At 40.1% G+C, this 18,887-nt stretch overlaps 1 protein-coding gene across 7 annotated transcripts in view; it reads right to left on the bottom strand.

Annotated features, from left to right (window-relative positions):
• Window positions 1-18,887, bottom strand: part of CALD1 (caldesmon 1) — a 181,046-nt gene that overhangs the window by 84,910 nt on the left and 77,249 nt on the right. For 6 of the 7 annotated variants that reach the window (XM_027101856.1, XM_027101855.1, XM_027101854.1 and 3 more), the window contains one exon: window positions 8,328-8,439. In XM_027101856.1, the coding sequence (XP_026957657.1) occupies window positions 8,328-8,398 (71 nt within the window). In that variant the 5' untranslated portion in view covers window positions 8,399-8,439. Of the gene's footprint in view, window positions 1-8,327; window positions 8,440-9,104; window positions 9,129-18,887 lie in introns of those variants that run through there. The other variant, XM_027101852.1, reaches the window with a different exon arrangement.

Raw genomic sequence — 18,887 nt, forward strand, 5'->3', positions numbered from 1 at the left:
TGCTGAAACCTAATCCCCAATGTGATGGTATTTAGAGTTGAGGACACTGGGAGGTAATTAGGTCATGAAGGTGGAACCCTCATGAATGAGATAAGTGCCCTTTTTAAAACAGACCCAGAGAGTTCCCTCACTGTTTCTGCCATGTGAGGACACTGCAAGAAGACAGCTGTCTATGAACCAGGAAGTGGACCCTCACCAGATACTGAATCTGCTGGTGCCTTGATCTTGGACTTTTCAGCCTCCAGAACTGTGAGAAATAAATTTCTATTGTTTATAAGCCACCCAATCTATGGTATTCTGTTGTAACAGCATGAACAGACTACGATAAGGTCATAGGGTTGCTCTGATAATTAAATGACATAAGGTATATAAAGTGCATCACCTAGCCTGGCACTTGGCTGATGCTAAACCAAGCATCACTTGGTTCTTTTTCCTGTCTAACACTGGATGAAAAATTTGGCTGAAACTTTTTTCTACTTGAGAACTATTTTTGCTGAATTGAACTTTTTAGGTAAAATTCTAAGCTATGTTTTATATGCTATATTTAAAATAAAGACATATAATTAATGAATTAGAAAATTAACTTCATAGCTACAATATGTGATTTTAAAATCCTCATATAGCAATTATATTTGTGTGGTAGACTTATTTATGACTACAAGTTTTATTTCTTTCCCAACTTTAATAGAAACATCTTAGCAAATATTCAGGTCAGTATAGGAAAGAAGCTTTGCAGAAAGGATGCAACAAATCATAATGACTGAGCTGACAGACGAATGAAAATTCAAATTCAGTAAAATATTATTTTGTACCAAAGACCTGCCAAAACATTAATATGATTTTAATAATAACATCTAACATTTATTGAGTATATACTGTGTGCCTGTAGTTGTGTTAATTTCCCTACATCAGTTAGTCAGCTTAATTCTTTTTTTTTTTTTTTTTTTTTTTTGGTACGCGGGCCTCTCACTGTTGTGGCCTCTGCCGTTGCAGAGCACAGGTTCCGGACGCGCAGGCTCAGCGGCCATGGCTCACGGGCCCAGCCTCTCCGCGGCATGTGGGATCTTCCCGGACTGGGGCACGAACCTGTGTCCCCTGCATCGGCAGGTGGACTCTCAACCACTGCGCCACCAGGGAAGCCCAGTTAGCTTAATTTTTACAATGATTCTGTGAGGTAGAATAATTATCCCCACTTTTATACATAAATAAATTGAAGCACAAGATGTTTAAGTAATTTGTAATGAGGTTACCCAACTGGTAGTTGTCAAAGTAAGGATTCGAACTCAGGTCTGTCACACTTCATCACCCACATACTTAACTACAACATTGTCCTGCCTCTCGCCAGGTGAGCGAAGACTGGTAAATTATGAGTCACATATACAGACTGTAAAAAAAAAAATTCAGCACTATTTTAAACTATAAGTGTATTGACTCATATATATGCCACATTTTTTCCAGCTAAGAATGAAGTTAAACCTAGGGGTAAGACAGGAATAAAGACACAGACCTACTGAAGAACGGACTTGAGGATATGGGGAGGGGGAAGGGTGAGCTGTGACAGAGCGAGAGAGAGGCATGGAACTATATACATTAACAAATGTAAGGTAGACAGCTAGTGGGAAGCAGCCGCATGGCACAGGGATATCGACTGGCTCGGTGCTTTGTGACCGCCTGGAGGGGTGGGATAGGGAGGGTGGGAGGGAGGGAGACGCAAGAGGGAAGAGATATGGGAACATATGTATATGTATAACTGATTCACTTTGTTATAAAGCAGAAACTAACACACCATTGTAAAGCAATTATACCCCAATAAAGATGTTAAAAAAAAAAAAAGAATGAAGTTATGGGTCAGCATGTGAGGTCCTTAAGAATCTAGATTTTTAATTTTTATTGAACAAGTGTCACATTGGGTAGATCCTGGACTCTTGATGTTCTACTGATCATCATAAAGTGGGATACTTTTAGGACCAGAGGAATTGTTAGGTAAGTGGAAATTGGTCCAAATATGCCATTTCCACTGTTTATAATTTGACCGTTTATAAATTGACAGAGGTAATAAATAATGTCTATTTAGAGTGAGAGAGAGAACAAGAGAGGGAGCATATGAATATGTATATATATTGATTCTTCATGTGGCTGGACACAAACAAATAATTAAAAATCCCTTAGGTGAAAATTATCTACCTCATTTTCTCAGTGCCCCTCCGTTCAAGTTAGGCTGACCCTACACAATATCAAATAAACATAGAAACCTTACAGCAATATTTTTAAGTCTCTTTCAAATGAATTACTTGAAAAAAATCTTTTAACTTAAAAGTAGAAATGTAGATGCAAATCCTAACTTTTTTTTTTTTGCCCCCTGGAGTGACGAATTTTCTGAGAGACCTAAAGGGAAGTTTTGAGCAAATTTAGCTCCTCTAATAATTTAGACTGTTTCCAAGGAATATTTTATTTAACTTCCGAATGGAAAATAATTTTCTGATTACAGAGTAACAAAAACTGCATTTGAAAAGACTTTGATTTGAAATTTCAAGGTCACAATGCTAAGTATTTTAAACAAAAGTGTTTTTGTGTAATCGTTGATTGGCCATGCTGTTAAATCATGTAAAAAGTTTCAGTAATAGACTCCTGGGAGGCAACTACTTAGACTCAGAGGACTTTAAAAAATTGTTTGCTTTTTTAGTGAAGTAAAAATATTTACTTTCAAATGTCTAATCCTCAGTATATTTCAGAGGCCCGTAAAAATGTATGAACGATGACAACAGCAAGAGTGCTTTCATTCCCTTTATTTATGTCTATGAGCCTCTGAATCTGATAACAACTGTACAATAGGGTCCTTTCTTCTGATCAGAAAGAGGAACTTACATTTGGGTGTGGAAAGCAGGAGCTGGGAATGCAATGAGTTCACATCTTGAAAAGTGAGAGAGCTGCTCGTGAAAACAAGCCCAACGTGGGGAAAAGTACGTCTCACTGAAGATCTCTTCATGGATAAACCATCACTGCAGGTTTCTCAGCAGATACACCAAAGCTCAAAATCCTTTGGGCCAAATATAATAGAAGAGCTCAATTTGAATTGGTGTGAATTCTTCTTGCTGAGACAGTGTGATTCTCCCTCAGAACTTGTTACCAATCACATCCTCAAAACTCTTCACCCAACAGCAAATTCCTGCTTCTCACCTTCCTAAGGTCACCTTCCTAAGGCTCCTGTATCCTCTGAGAAGTGTAGAAAGAAAGCATTTTTGGGGTACTTGTTGAAAAGGAAGAGAGCTGAATATGACCTCTTTGAAAATGCATCCCTTTCCACTACATTTTCCCCTTTGAAAATGTTGTATTCCCCGATGATATAAAAGGACATGAACGCATAATCCAGGGTAGATGATCAGGAAGAGACTGGAATGGAAACAAGTGTATCAAGTGTTGATGAAGATGCACATGGACCAGGGGAAAACACGTTAAGATGCACTAAGAAATACAGAGACAAAGGTAGAAAGGGATTGAAATAAAAGAAACAGAAAGGGAAGCTGAATATACCCATTCATTTTGTATTCCCATGAGATAGGTGAAGAATAATAGACAGCAAAACAAATTATTTGTTTGTTCAAATAAGTAATTGATTCAGAAATACAATTTAATTTGAGATGTGTACAAATAGTCTCTTTTGCCTAGAAACAAAGCATTTAGGATTTTCACTGACTACCTGCTCCATCCGTTCTGCCTGCTGAAATTTTTTTCTTCCCCTTTTTGTCAAGTTGGCTCTAAAGTTACTAATTCATCTATGATATAAGCTTTGTGACTGTTGGGACACTGCCTGGACTGGTGAGAACTCATCCCTATGGTTCAGTTTACTATCTTGTACCTATTCAATACATTTTTTGGATGACTGAATAAAAGATGCATAGGATGAAGAGCAGGACAAAGAAGGGAAGTATATTTTTGATTTAACCAGGTTCCCAGGCTAGGTTACGGTGGGCTAGGTGATGTGAAATGGACTGGACTGCAAACCCTTAGAATGAGGTGTGTGCACAAGAGTCTCAGGCAGCTGTGATGCAGTGAATGATTGTCAGTCCCAAACCCAGGAAAGCTAGCATGGCCCAAAATGTACAGTGAGCTTTTTCAATAATCTTTTTAAAAGCTCTATTTCTGAGGAATAAAATGTATAAGAATCTAGTTTATTTTAATTTGTGGCTATAACATCTGGTGAGAGTACAGGTTTTAAGTTATTTATCATTGCAAAGTAGAACAGCACCTGCTCGTCAAACTCAATAACAACTAATTAAAATAACAGGGTATTTTTATTTGGAAAGGCTTTGTGGGTAAGAAGTGGACAAGTCAACAGTCTCTTCTCTGTGTTACCATTTCCCCCATGCTCTCTGCAGGGGTACAACATACAAAGGGCATAAGCCATCTTTAAAAATTATCAGTGAATATCAGAGTACATATTACATTTAAGGATGTAAAAGTATAGCTGCTTGATACAGTGTAGTTGCTTTTATACAGGTTGAAAAGCATTAAGCACACTTTTCCCAATTCTCTCATTCTGCTTCTCTGTCCTTGGTGCCCCAAAATAAAGTTTGAAGCAGAGTAGAAGCCCAATAAAATTTTGTTGAATGAGTGACTGAATGAATGAGCCTGCAGCTCTGAGCTTTGGGGCCACTCCAGATCAAGGCTGAGCTTTTTCTTTTAGTTGCATAAATCCAAAGGAGAGTCCATTTTGGCCCCAGGTATTAGGCATAAGCTCATAGAATCTCATTTTTCAAAATGGAAATCTGCCTTATTTTTTTATTTGTTTTTAAATAAAGCAATACATGATCATTGTAAAAAATTAGACAATACTAAAAGCAAAAGGAAAATAAAAATTATCACCAATCCCCCACTCCTGTCACAGATGAAGAAGCCAAGTTCTAAAGCTTAAGGAAGAGGGACTTGCCCAGGGTCTTATATGCCCTTTATCTTCAGATCAAAGCCAAAATTTTAGATGGCGTTTAATTTCTGGTTCTGGACATCTGTTTCCTGTACACACCCTGAAATTTCCCATCAAAGTTGGCTGGACCATAAAGCCTGACCTTCACTATTCCCATAAATGATCAGATTTTACAAAATCCTAAAGGGTGAACATGGACTTGCTTAACAAATTCCAGAATAACAGAACTAAAGTGTTCACCTTGAAACATGAAAAGGTGAACTTAGTACAAATATAAGGAAGTACTTAAGTATTTCTCTTAAAAAAAAAAGAAAAGAAAGAAAAGGAATCAAATGAAATACAATATCCCCAAAGGATTAATACAGACAGAAATGTAAGTTAAATAAGTGTATTATAAATTTATTTTAGGTTATTAAGGGTACCTAACTAAGCTTCACTGGGTACATTTTTTTTTTAAGATTGACTTTAAAGAGAGACATATCCCCCCACACAAAACAAAAAACTGGAAGGAATGAACCATGTAGATGTGTGGAAAATTCTTAGGCAAAATCCTGGTTCTAAAAGAACCTAGTTTATTCCCTGTAATTACAGTATGAGTATAACCACAGTAAGTTAGTTCTATTATTCCTCTCACGTTGAGTCCCTGTTTCCCAATTCACATAGCAAACAAAGAAGCTGAAGATACCGATCTAGCCTGATGCCCAATTTCCTGTCCCTATTCCTGAGTCCCCCAAGCCCCAATTCTGTTAGGCCTGCCCCTACACTCTGGCCTGGTCTGTTTTCCGATCCCGCTATACTTTGGTTTTCTAGCACACCATAAGGGACATAAAGACAGAAACTATGTCTATTTATATTTCCCCATTTTTTCTCACTGTTCCTAGCACAGTGCTGATGCTGAATAAACATTTGTTGGGAACAGTATTTATAGACTTTCAGGAGAAACTGAGGTCACATAACACATCATTGGAAAGGATAAGAGGTATGCTCCAGTGGGCTGACACCACCTACAAGGCGTCAATGTACGCTCAACAATGGGCGCCCCATACTCTCCCTGGTTCTCCCCACTCGCTGAGTTTGTGTCTCCTTCGACGGTTTCCATTATGTCTTTATGACCTCTCACTCTCTCTCTCCACTTGCTTTCGTGCCACTATCACTACCATCCATTTTCTGCTTTTGTGCTACCACTGCCACACTGAGTGTGCCCAAACTGACTCCTCTAATAATAATTTTTCTCCCCTTTTGAACAAAGATTGACAATTTCTATCTCCCAATGCCTGGAGGAAATCTCCAATTGGATGTGGTTTCTACCTGAAATTGAACACTCTCCCCATGCCCACCCAAGAATGGAATACTTCACAGTTTCCCTTTCCAGCTCCTCAGACTTACGTTCTGTGGGACAGTCTGAGTTTCTCCATCTCCTGAAAGATTTGCTAATTCTCCCTCTAAAGACGCTCATGTTTGATCTTCACTTCCATATCTGCTGCCCTGACTCAGTCCTCATCACCGTGTGCTCAATACTAACTCTTCCAGTACGCCCACACTCTAGCCCACTGTAGATAACGCTTCCCAGTACGCATAGCTCCCCCACTAAGTCTCTGTCTGTTACCTTTTATATGAAATAGAAACATCCAAGATGTACGAGTCTAACTCATTCTTCCTTAAGCACTTAACAGGTTTCTTGCACCGGGATTCTTATTTCCACCTCTGAGTTTTGCAGATGTTACTCCCTCCTGTACACGGCTCCCCTTTTACTCTTTGTCATCACCATTGTTACTCCCTCTATGGCTCTCCACTTCCAGGGAGCTTTTCCTGACTGGTTTCATCACAGGATGATAACTGCCTTTTCTTTTCTTGGTATTAACTTTTAGTTCTGACTATATTGCTCTGTTGTTTCTTACTTGTTTAGCTAATGATAATGGTTAAAAAAATAGTAGCATACCATTTATGTGTCAGGTACTAGACTAGGCCGTTTATGAAGTTCAATAATCTTCACAACAACCACAGAAGCTACATAGATATTATGCCTATTTTAAAAATAAGGCAGCTGTGGCGTAGCAAGAAGTCACTTGTGCGTGGCCACACAGCTCATAAGTGACAGTTGGGATTTGAACCTACAGAGCCCAGGTACTGTTCAGGGTACCATGTGTCATATAGCAGCCTACTCCGACCAAGTTAATCAAAGGCAGTAATTTTACCTTCTTCTTTTGAATTCTCCATACCAATAGGTAGATCCTATGCTTCAAATACTTTTTGTTGGGCTTCCCTGGTGGCTTAGGGGTTAAGAATCCGCCTGCCAATACAGGGGATACGGCTTCAAGCCCTCGTCCGGGAAGATCCCACATGCTGCGGAGCAGCTAAGCCCATGCACCACAACTACTGAGCCCGTGTGCCACAACTACTGAAACCCATGCCTAGAGCCCGTGCTCCACAACAAGAGAAGCCACTGCAATGAGAAGCCTGCACACCACAACAAGGAGTAGTCCCCACTCGCCGCAACTAGAGAAAGCCCACGCGCAGCAACGAAGACCCAACGCAGCCAAAAATAAATAAATAAAATTTTTTTAAATTAAAAAAAATATATATATATTTTTTGTAAGTGTAAGTTTCTAGTTTTCTGCTGCAGGATCACTAAGGGGTCATCTTACTACCATCTTTTCACTTGTGCACTGGAATTACTGAGGAAAAATTGATTTGCTTTTAAGATCATTGTTTAACATTTTTCTTCCTGTGAATGCCTACTCTGCTTTCTCAAAAGAACATCTGAGTTAAGTCACATTAAATGCCACTGTCTTTTGCTCTGAGGCCTAAAATTTTAAAATATGCATTTATACCCCTTGCCCCACATGTTACTGCTTTATTTCCCCAACCTGCCCTTGTAAGTCACCACAACAGAGGCCTCACACAACATAGCAGCTTCCAACTAGACTCAGAATCTCCACAGTACCACACTCCACTGGCTATTAACCCATCATATGTGAATTACTGGATTTGGCGGCTTTTCTAATAAGAATAAAACTTTGTCATAAGATCCATCTGGGTCTTATTGCCTTTATTCTTTTAGAGTGAAGATTTCCATTTCCAGAATGGTTTCAACATTCAATATTTGTCATTTCAATATTGTAAGTGCTTTTAAAACTTTTATCCATACATTGCTTTTGTCATTTAAAAATTCTAATATGAAAGACAATGATTCAGTGCAACTATTTGTTTCGTCTCCAATCTCTCTTTCTCTTGATGTTTGTTTGTGCAGAACTTAGAGTCTTAACGGTTAGGAACATTTTCTATAACTGCTTTCGCAAACAGTTCAGCATGCAATACATTCGGCCCTTGAGGCTGATGATCTTTGAGGCCTGAAACCAATATTGTGGATAACAGAATAGAGATACCTTTGAACCCAGATCCTTACCTTTCTGCTTCCAGACGCATCTCTTCTCGCTTTTGCCTCCTAAGTTCTCTGCGACGTTCAAAATCGTCCATGGTATGGGTTCAGATTTAGGGAGACCAGATAATATCTGGATCTAAAGGGGAAGAAGTAGAATCAATATCATAGATGAGTTGGAGGATTATTTCCCATGAGTCGCCTCAGCCCCTCACCATTTTTTTTATCCCCTTTTCCTTTACTCTTAAGAAAAACACCTTAGAAGATGAGTGAGGTAGCCAGTGATCAATTTCTGCCTCCCAAGCCAAGCCTTGTCCTTTATGTGTTAAATTCAGTCTCATTCATGTAACTATTAGAGACAAATAAGTAAAATTCCAGGATCACAGTTTAAAAAAAAGGGGGGGAGACAGAGAGGTTTGAAGACTTGAAATATTGCTGGGATCACTTGAGAGCTACTGAATGGTTTTGTTCTTTGTAACCTGCTGAACTACAGACAAAAGTTATAAAAAAGTGAACAAAGAAAGAGGAAAGGAGAAAAAGAGTGAAAAAAAAAGAAAAGTGGCAAGAAAAGGAATTTGTAGGAACTAAGAGAAAAGTAAAAGAAAGAAATAATATAAGTATCCAGGCACAATTTGCATATCCTAAAAGAATATTAATATCAGAATGATAATAAAGACCACAGCAGTAATACCACGAATAAACATAATGCAGCAGCATTTTTAAGAGCAGTTACATATGATCAAACTGTTTTCAGAGCTCAAAAGTAGCAGCTCTTTGTAACCCAACCATTTTATCCTTTCCTACCTCCTCCGTGACAGTTTTAATCCCAGAAAGATCTTCCCTTTCCAGCTCTTCAACTGAGGATTCCGCTTTTCCTGCGTTTCTGTGCCATGGAGTCAAGTATTCCAGAATTCCCCTGCAGCCCCCAAACCCAAAATGACTACCAGAAAAGGGGAAGCGGGCTCTTTTTGTCCTTGCTTTGTTTACAGAGCTGTCAGTGGTTAGTTAAACTCGGCCTGGAATCTGGCATTTAAGGCCTGCTTGAAGATTGTTTCCTGTGTGGAGCGGGAGGCCTCCACTTCCTCTGGAATCCTAGACTCTCTGCTGCACTCAGATCACAAAAAATATTTTCCAGCCCTTTCTGTGCACATGAGACGAGCCGTTTGCCCTGCGTAAGAAAATAGGGAGACGTGCAAAACCTGAAGCCATCCCCTAATGGCATCTTTGTGTGAGGGAATGAAAAGCAAAACTTAGACTTTGAAGCCTAGTTAAGAAACCTTCTTAAATTGTCAGATTCTTTTATTTTTCAAGCATTTTTCCCCTTAAAAAACCCACAAAAACAAAAATAAAATCTCAGCCAACCAAAACAGAATTATACAACGTTTGAATGTTTCCCCCCCTTCTTATTCCCTAGGGTATTATTTATACTGCTTATAAATCCTTTACAAATTCAAATTTGGGTGTTTATTTGGGGTTTTTTTATTTTACAGTGTTTTTCTATCTAACTCTTAGAAAGAGTACTTTCCAAGTACTTTGTTAGTTATGAAGGAAAGAATCAGTTTTCCTTTTTTAAAAATTATTCCATCAACCCTGAAAAAATTTCTTTCTATTTTCTAGTCTGATCTCTCCATAGTTATCAGAATGAAAAAAAAAAGTGATTTGAGGGTCTCCTGAGAGGCTGTTTGTCTCCCTGGGGTGGGTTCCTGTTCTGAGCGCAGTGCAGGGTGCATGAGGACAGCCCTGGGGGCAGTGGGACCAAACCTCGATGACTTGAACCCTGGGTGCAGTGAGAGCAAAGGCTTCTCGTTCCTTTCTTCAGTAAAGTCTTTTGTTGTATATAAACCACTTCTGGAATAACTATAGCAACAGCAAACAGAAATGGGAGAAAGAGGTCTGTCTATAAGCAAACAATTTCACTTTTCTTAATTTATCCAAGCAGCTTAAAGAGCAGCCTCTAAGCCTCTGGGTCTCGCTCCAACCTCATTAAGCCGAGGAGTCATGCTGGCTGCTTGGTAGCAGTGGCAGCTGCTGTTCAGCCTGTACCTCTGGTGCAGGTGCCAATGAGCGGTGAAACGAATATCCGCAAGCAGGCCGAAGATGCACACGGCTGGCCGAGCCCAGCAGCACCTTGGAGCACTCAGGGGAGGTGATGCTGACTAACACCGTGTGGCCACTGTGGCCGGCCACGCTCACTGGCTCTCCACCCACGCAACTTCCCCCGCCCCCCCCCTTCCCTCCTCCTACTCCTCAGCTTTTATTACTTACTCGGGTGTTTTTTCCTCAACCATAAAGAAACGCTACCCGGGCTTCCCTGGAGGCGCAGTGGTTGAGAGTCCGCCTGCCAATGCAGGGGACACGTGTTCGTGCCCCGGTCCGGGAAGATCCCACATGCCGCGGAGCAGCAGGGCCCGTGAGCCATGGCCGCTGAGCCTGCGCGTCCGGAGCCTGTGCTCCGCAACGGGAGAGGCCACAGCAGTGAGGGCCCGCGTACCGCAAAAAAAAAAAAAAAAAAAAAGAAACTCTACCCAACCAGTTATCTACTCATGGAATGCTGCTGAGTGTGTACAGTGAGGCACTGACGGGGAGGGAGAGAGGGAGTGAGCGCTATATGAAGCATCTACACAGACGGTGCCTTTCTGGGTTCTGCCTGGTGGACATGTGGCGGGTGTACCTGAGGCAGAAGAGAAAGCACGTCTGTGTACCGTGCGGTGTGGGATGACTCTCTGCTGGGGTGTGTGTGTTGTGTCTGTGGGTGGGAAGATGTGTGTGCTTGTGAAAATGGCTCTTTGTTGGTCTCACACCAGGATGGAGCAGAGGTCTTCCTTAATCCTCACACCCTTTATATCACAGAGCTTCTCTGAACCTCTCTGGCACTGTTCCTAAGTGAGGCGAGCCATGTCTGGGGAGAATTGTAAGTGATTTTCCCCCTCTTTTGGGAGCAGCAGCTTCCATGGCCTCAGCTAGTAATCTCTCATTTCTTCCCCGACCCCCAGTCAATGCTGAATTCCTTCCACTAACATTGGATAGGAAACAAACTCTCCATCAACGAAGTGATGAAATGTCAAGGCAGAGAGCTTCCGTAAACAGTAAAGCTCACGAGTGTCACAAGTGGACAGAGTAGCCTGAAAGAGAAACGCAGGCAAAGGGATGTATGTACCAATGAATGTGACAGATGGGTTCTTGAAAAGTTTTATGAAAACCCAAATTTTGGGGCTGGGGTGATTGTAGCCATGCTATTGAAAGAACCCTGATGTGACTCCTTTTGTCAAAGGAAGAGAGGCGCTTTACAAAGGCAGTTGAACAATTACCTTCTGATATACCTGTCTTTTCAATATGGGTTCTCAAATATCAGATTTTCTTGAAATAGGGCATGCCTATGCTACTGCAACTAAGTAATAAGTCGATGTTAGAGACTTCAAATCACTTAACACGCTGCCCTTCCTTTGGGTAATGACACCACCAAGCCCGTGGCCCAGCTGAATGGTGCCGTGAGTGGACCTCCTGGGTCTCACCTCCACGCCAGGACATCCTGAAGCTTCCTCCCTTCCCTATCCTTCTTGCTACTTTTCCCTCTCAGCTTCTTTTGGGGGGAGGGGGAGATATTTATCAATATTTCTTCTGTCATTTCCCTTTTTATTTGTCTCATTCTCTGATACTTTTTTTTTCCTTCTCCCTTTCCCTCCCTCTATTGGGAATTAAAATCTATTTATTAAATCCAATCTAGGATTCTTAAAAAAAATTGAGTTTAATTTCTGATGTGCATCTTTCAATCAAGAATTCTAACTATTACTATGTTTTATATTTGCAAAGCTTTTTTCTTTTTCCTTTATGGGCATGTGGCCCTCACTAGAGTTATTTTCTGTGACAACGTTATAAGGAGACCTACTGTTTCTGCTTTTGTTTGGGACAGGGTTGGTGGCAGGTAAGAAGCCCTCTTAGGTGTGTATGTGGGTGTGTCTGTGTGTGCATGTGTGTATGTGCATGTATGTGTGGGCATGCACACGCACACAGGTGTAAATACAGTCGAGGCAGGAAGTGGTGGCATGCAGGCCAGTACTCTGTTATTGGCGGGAGAAATTTGTAGAGAAAGCTAAGCTCTATCTATCTTCAAATCATCATAAACTGAATGGTGAATGGGTTAGAGGAAGTCCTTGGGATTTCAGGGCAGTGCCAGTATTGGTCTTGGAATGCATCAAGAATAAAATCTATTCTGTCAGGGACCCTGAATAAGTTAATGCAACTTCCAAAAGTAACCGACATTAATTGAATATGTGCTATGTGCTGAGGCATTTTTTTAAACCATTTAAAAAAATTAATGGGGTTTATTTCTTAGTTTTAAGTTTAAGGAAATATTGAACATAAAGTACAGAGTACCCATATATTCCCTCTCCTTCACCCCCGCCCAGGTTTTCCTGTGTTTGCATTGAAATGTGTATTCCCCACCAAAAGATATGTTGAAGTCCTAATCCCCAGCACCTCAGAATGTTACCTTATTTAGAAATAGTGTCTTTGCAATGTGGTCAAGTTAAGATGAGGTTATTAGGATAGCCCTAATCCTGTATGACTGGTGCCCTTATAAAAAGGGGAAATTTGGACATAGAGACAGATATACACAAAGGGAAGATAATGTGGAAACACAGGGAGAATGCCATGAGAATATGGAGAGCCAGGAACACCCGAGGCTACCAGAAGCTGGGGGAGAGTTGTTGAACAGACCCTTCCCTGGGGTCTTCAGAGGGACCCTGCTGACACTTTGATTTCTAGCCTCTGGAACTGTGAGAAAATAAGTTTCTGTTCTAAGCCACCCAGTTTGTGGTACTTTGTTACAGCAGCCCTGGCAAACTAATACAGCCTATTATTAAAATCTTGCAGTGGTACATTTGTTACAATTAATGAACTAATATCAATACATTATTATTAATTAAAGTCCATGGATCACATTAAGTTTCACACTTTGTATTGTACATTCTATGGGTTTTGCTAAACGCAAAATGTCACGTATCCACCATTACAGCAACAGACAGAATAGTTTCACTGCCCTAAACAGTCCCTGTTCTCCTTCGAGGCATCCTTTCCTCCCTCCCCCACTCCAGCCCTTGGCAACCATTGCCTTTTTTAAAACTGTTTCTATAGCTCTGCTTTTTCCAGAATGTTGTGTAGTTGGAATCACAGAGCATGCAGTCTTTTCAGACTGGTTTCTTTCACTTAGCAATATGCATTTAAGTTTCCTCCATGTCATTTTGTGGCTTGGTAGCTCTGCTGGGCCATTTAAAAATATGTGTTCTTATTTTATCTATGTATTTTATAATAAATCTGTGAGGTAGCTATTATAATCCCCATTTTAAAGAATTTCAAAGTGTGTGCTCTTAACCACAATAATATTCTTGAACTAACCCACTATTCCCCTCTAGGAATTGTTTTCCCTTTCAGGAAGTAGGTAAGGGTGCCTCCCTCCCCCACCTCCTACTGAGAAATTCTGAGAAGACTACTGTCAGTGATCTCCAGTTTAATTCATTGGATCATTTAAACTCAGGTAAGAAGTGATCTTAAAAATTATTCAATCCTCTTCAATTTCAAACCTATTTGGTTTAGTTCAGAGAATTATCATGTCTGGGAGATAACTAAATTAAACCTTGCAAATGTTTATTAAACTTCTGTTATTTTATTGTTACTTCTTGTAAGATTCTTAAACTAGGATGATCATATCTGGACCGCTTCATTGCATACTTTTCTTTGAAATTTTAGTGCTTCTTCATTTTATACTTTCCTCCTCTTATCCACTGTGCCCTCATCTCCAGCATAAGAATTTCTCTGTTATTGCAAGGAACTCTAGTCTTTCAACACTGATAACTGTTATTAGATCCCCGTTTGACTAGTTATCATTGTATACCCACTGTAAAATTACATGGTCCAACTACTTCCATGAAGCCCCACAAAAACATTTATACCATCAATTTTCGATGAGCATTTACTGAGCATTTACTATGTGCCAGGTTCTCTCTAGGCACTGGAGATATAATGGTGAAGAAGACTGAAAAGGTTCCTGCCTTCCAGGAACTTTTATTTCAGACTTTCTTGCTCTTTTAAACTTCCACCAGGCAGATCATAGCCATCTTCGACCTTGGATCACACCCATCATTTGCTTTCTGGTTTTTGTTCTTGAGATTCAAGGCTTTGTGGGAGAAAGTCAGGGACCATGTTTTGTCTATCCTAAAGGTTTATGTTAACTTCAGTTGGGCCATCACTGCAACTCAGTGATGCCTCTCTTCATCCTGTATGTACCGGGTGATTTCTGCGTATAACACATGCCAGCAGATTCTCCACCTCTGCTCTTCAAATTATCTTCACTCACCTCAATCCTTAAATTGCCCACTCCACAAACAGTGACCTGGATTCAGACTTAGGAGACACAGGATGACCCTCTCTGAGCCTTTCTTCTCTGTAAAATGAAGTGGTTGGACAGATAACGTCCAAGGTTCCATCCTACTCCATGTAATACTACGGTTCTGTATCTGCTCTCCAATCCAGCAAAGATGGATTCATCACACATGGCATATACATGTTTCCTTCTTTCCACATTTGAATGTTTGGATACCTCTGTGCCTTCTCTTCTAATTTTCTGATTTAGAAAGCATTAACCTTCCTTTCAAGCTGATCATCCCATGGCGCCCTAGATAAAATTACTTTATTACCTCTCAAGTGTGTCATATAATTTTCTACCTCTGCTCCTTTATTCATACCATTCCATCCATCTGGAGTGAGAGCCCCTATCCTCTTCATTGTCCATATTCTATTCAGTTGTGCATTTCTGGCTCAGATTTCACTGCCTTCATGCCTTTCCTGAGGACTCTAGTTTGGTAGTGATATCTCACTACTTGAATATCCATCATTCATTTTGGTAATTAATAACCTACTGCCTTGCCACTGCTTATTAGTTGTTCTAACTACTACTTAAATATGTTACCTATATTTTACTTTCCACATGCCTTCATTCTTAAGATTCTGTATCTTATGAATAGATACAGTCTTTTAAAAAATCTTTTCACTCTTGCGACATAGCAGGCACTCAGGAATTGCAGCTGATTTGAACCGTTGGATTTTTATTCTCGATTTTACCATTCTGAGAGTGGAAAATGTAACTCAAGCTGATTCATCTCTGTACTTTACTGACTGATCAGTGTTTACAAAGTTAATTAAAGACCTTGGTAATAGACTATATATGAATCTCAAAAGTTATATAAACCCACATTTGCAGTAGTGGCAGTAAATCTGGCAGTGTTTTCTTTCTGACTATAGAAAATGAACTTTTGTCTTTTTCAAAAAAAAATCAATTTATCAACCTGCTTTGCTCTTTTCTCAGCTAAATTGTTCATTTGGGAATCAAAAACCAAATAAACACATGGATTCTAACATACCATTTGGACTTAACTTTAGCTCAACCTTCGCCACTTTGTTCCAAAAATCTGTGCTACTTAAAAAAAAATGCAATCACCGAGACACATGTGTCAAGACCAGCAACACAGAAATAAGAATGAATGGGATCAACCTGAGGAGCTCTGCCTTCTCAAGTTGTTTCTTTTCTCTCATCACTGGAATCTAGAACTCAACGCCCTACTGAGAGCAGGTTAACAGGTTATGGCTTGTTCTTTCTTTCCTCCCCTGCTCAGTTTTTTATCATTACTTTCTCTCTACTTGTATTTCTCCATTTGCCAAACAGGAGAATGGAAAGACTTAATGTAACAAAAGTCAATGTCTTTGTGGCCTCTCTTCCACCTTAGGAGGAGCAGGTACTGGGCATGTTAGATTTGTGAAGGAATGGTGTTTGTCTACACTGGTTTCCACACTGGGGAAGACCACACACTTAGGGATTTTATGTGTCACCTCCAAGTGTTACCACCCATTTGGAACACTTTAAGTTGTTCAAAACCCCATGGCTATCACTGACCCTCCCAAGTAAGAAAAGTAGATTCACCTCTATTTAAAGAAAGGAGACTGAGACAAATAGGGCTTTGGTATCAGTTCCTTAACCATGACCAATCAGTGGAAAAGCAGGACTGATATTTAGGCCAATCTCTAGCCAACCTGAAAAGTTTTCTTAGAAGAGCAAGAGAAGTGAAAATTTGGAACACGGTTCCTTTGGCACCCTTTTCGAGAGTCTGAAATTCTTTTCTTTGGCAAATTCCAGGAGAATTAGGCCGAAAGACACAGAACAGAACATATCAAATCGGAAAAGGCATGTGGTCACTGCTGCTCTCTTGGTTCCTAAGGAAGAGAAAAAGCATCAAAAGGCGTGGGAGCGAATCCTACCACAGACAGAAATTCTACACCAATCTGTAAGAAATTTCTTACACCCAGGTAAGAAAATAAATGCATAGCTATGCTTAAAGAATTCATAAATGTGCTTTCTAAATGCATGCCTGATAACAGAGGTTAATTCTGATGTCACATCAGGGTGAGATCCTGACCCCAATGGAACTATTCGACAATGGGTAGGGCTGCTGAGAAAATGTAAACCCCTATTACTGGAAATAGTCAGGTAGAGGTGAAATAGCCATCTGTTTAGGGCTGTAGTGAAAAGATATTTTTTGAGATCCTAAGGCTGTGCTGCCCAATATGGTTGTCAGTTGTCACATGAGGCAGTTTAAATTTAAATTAATCAAAATTAAATTAGAAATTCAGTGCCTCCGCTTCACCAGCCCCGTTGCAAGTGCTCTGTGGCCACATGTGTCTAGTGGCTTCCATGCAAGACCATGCAGAGAACATTTTTGTCATCACAGAAAGCTCTATTGGACAGCCCCCCTGTGAAGCCTTCCAACTCCTAATACAAAATGACTTTACCACGGAAAGTAATGTTATGCAGTTCAGAGACATGAAGATGTGTCAGACATGGTGTCTGTCTTCAAAGACCTTACAATCTCCTACAGAAGATGGAATACAATGAGGGGTATGGTAGGGTCAGCCTTCCAAAGCACGGATGTGCTTTTTTAATCCTCTCATTAGTAACTTCTTTGTTCTCCTATGGAGGGTCTTTTGGATCTGCAATCTTGCTGTTCTGAGAACACTTGCAACTGAGAAAGTGAAATGAATGCTCAGTGAATGCAAAAGAAGCTGAGATACTGTCTGAGGAGAGATCACACTTCGAATTGCATAACAAGGCCTAAGAGTGGCTTATTTGGAACAAAAGATCGGAGGCCATGGGTCTGTACCAGTTATAGACATGGTACAGAGGTCATTATATTTTACATAACAGTAGTTTTACTTGTGCATGACTCTGGCCTTTCTGGTCTACTTGGCTATAAAAATATCAGCAACCCATGAGTCTGCTCCTTGTGATTGGTTTTTCATCTAATATTTCCAATTTAGTGATCAACAAGATGATCCAGAGCCTTAGCCAGATATTCTGCTAATATAAGACATTAGCAAGGTGACAGAGTTTAGACGGCAGGATGCAAATCCATTTACACTGCTGGGAACGATTCAAAGGTATGTCTTAGAGGTACTCTGTTACTGGCAACATTTTTGCACATGGAGGACATGCTATTACGATCAGGGACTATTTATTCCCTAGTAAGTTACTAAACATCTATTCATCATGATCATCAAATGCATTCATTGTGTTCTGGAATTAGGAAGCGAGTTAGAGACTATCTTCTGGGAGTTAATAATCTAAGACGATAAGCTTTGAAACCAAACCAAGGGACATCATCCCTTATGTCTTTGGACATAATACACAATTTAAACATGTAACTCTGCAAAGAAGTTAAATAATAAATTGAAAAGTGCCTAGACTGCTTCCTCCTTCCTTTCACATGAATCATTTACATGGTAGTTTCACCCATTTGTTAGTTTGGGAATTTCTGGACTTTCCTTCAAGTAAGAAATGGCTCATAGTGCAGGCCTGCTTAAGACTAGCATGAGACTACAGGATCTCTGAACCTTGTACTCACTGATAAGAGTTTGTACTGATACCTATATTATTGGAGCTGGTATTTTAATGACTAAGTATGTATCTGTCTTCCCTAGAAGATTATAATCTCCTTGAGGTTATTACTCATTTTTGTGATCCCTCAAAGTTCTTGACTATTTTTTCTTATAGTCAGCACTAAGTTCACACTTGAATTAAAATGGATTCCGGGGCATTGCTTATTTTTGGATTTCATTGGTAAACAGATGAACCTGGCTAAGACATGATCAAAAGGCCATGCCTCCAGTTGAGCTCTTAGTAACCTTGGGGATGGTGGTTCACTAGGAAGCTCTATTTTATACTGTGATTTGTAGTTGTAGTTGTTTTCTTCTAGTGGAAAAGAAACTTGTCTTAGAAAGACATTCTAGTTTCAGGAAAGAGGGGTATTAGATATTTGTAACTGAGGGAATCAGTCTGTTCTGGGACCTTCAAAGAAAAAGAAGGACAAAGAAGACATATGTTGAATAAGAAAAGAAGAGAATTAGGGTTGAACTGAAACGCCCCAAATTTCCAAGGCCTTTGGAGATGCCTTGCCACTCCTCCATCATAATTAGAAAACACTGACATTCAGAGCTGATTTAAATGCTTCCATCAGTCTAAAAAAGTGTTGCCTGATTTTACTC

The sequence above is a fragment of the Aethalodelphis obliquidens genome, unplaced genomic scaffold, assembly GCF_003676395.1.
Source record: "Aethalodelphis obliquidens isolate GAN/ISIS:26980383/991018 unplaced genomic scaffold, ASM367639v1 scaffold5, whole genome shotgun sequence".
In the NCBI taxonomy this organism is placed as follows: Eukaryota; Metazoa; Chordata; class Mammalia; order Artiodactyla; family Delphinidae; genus Aethalodelphis; species Aethalodelphis obliquidens.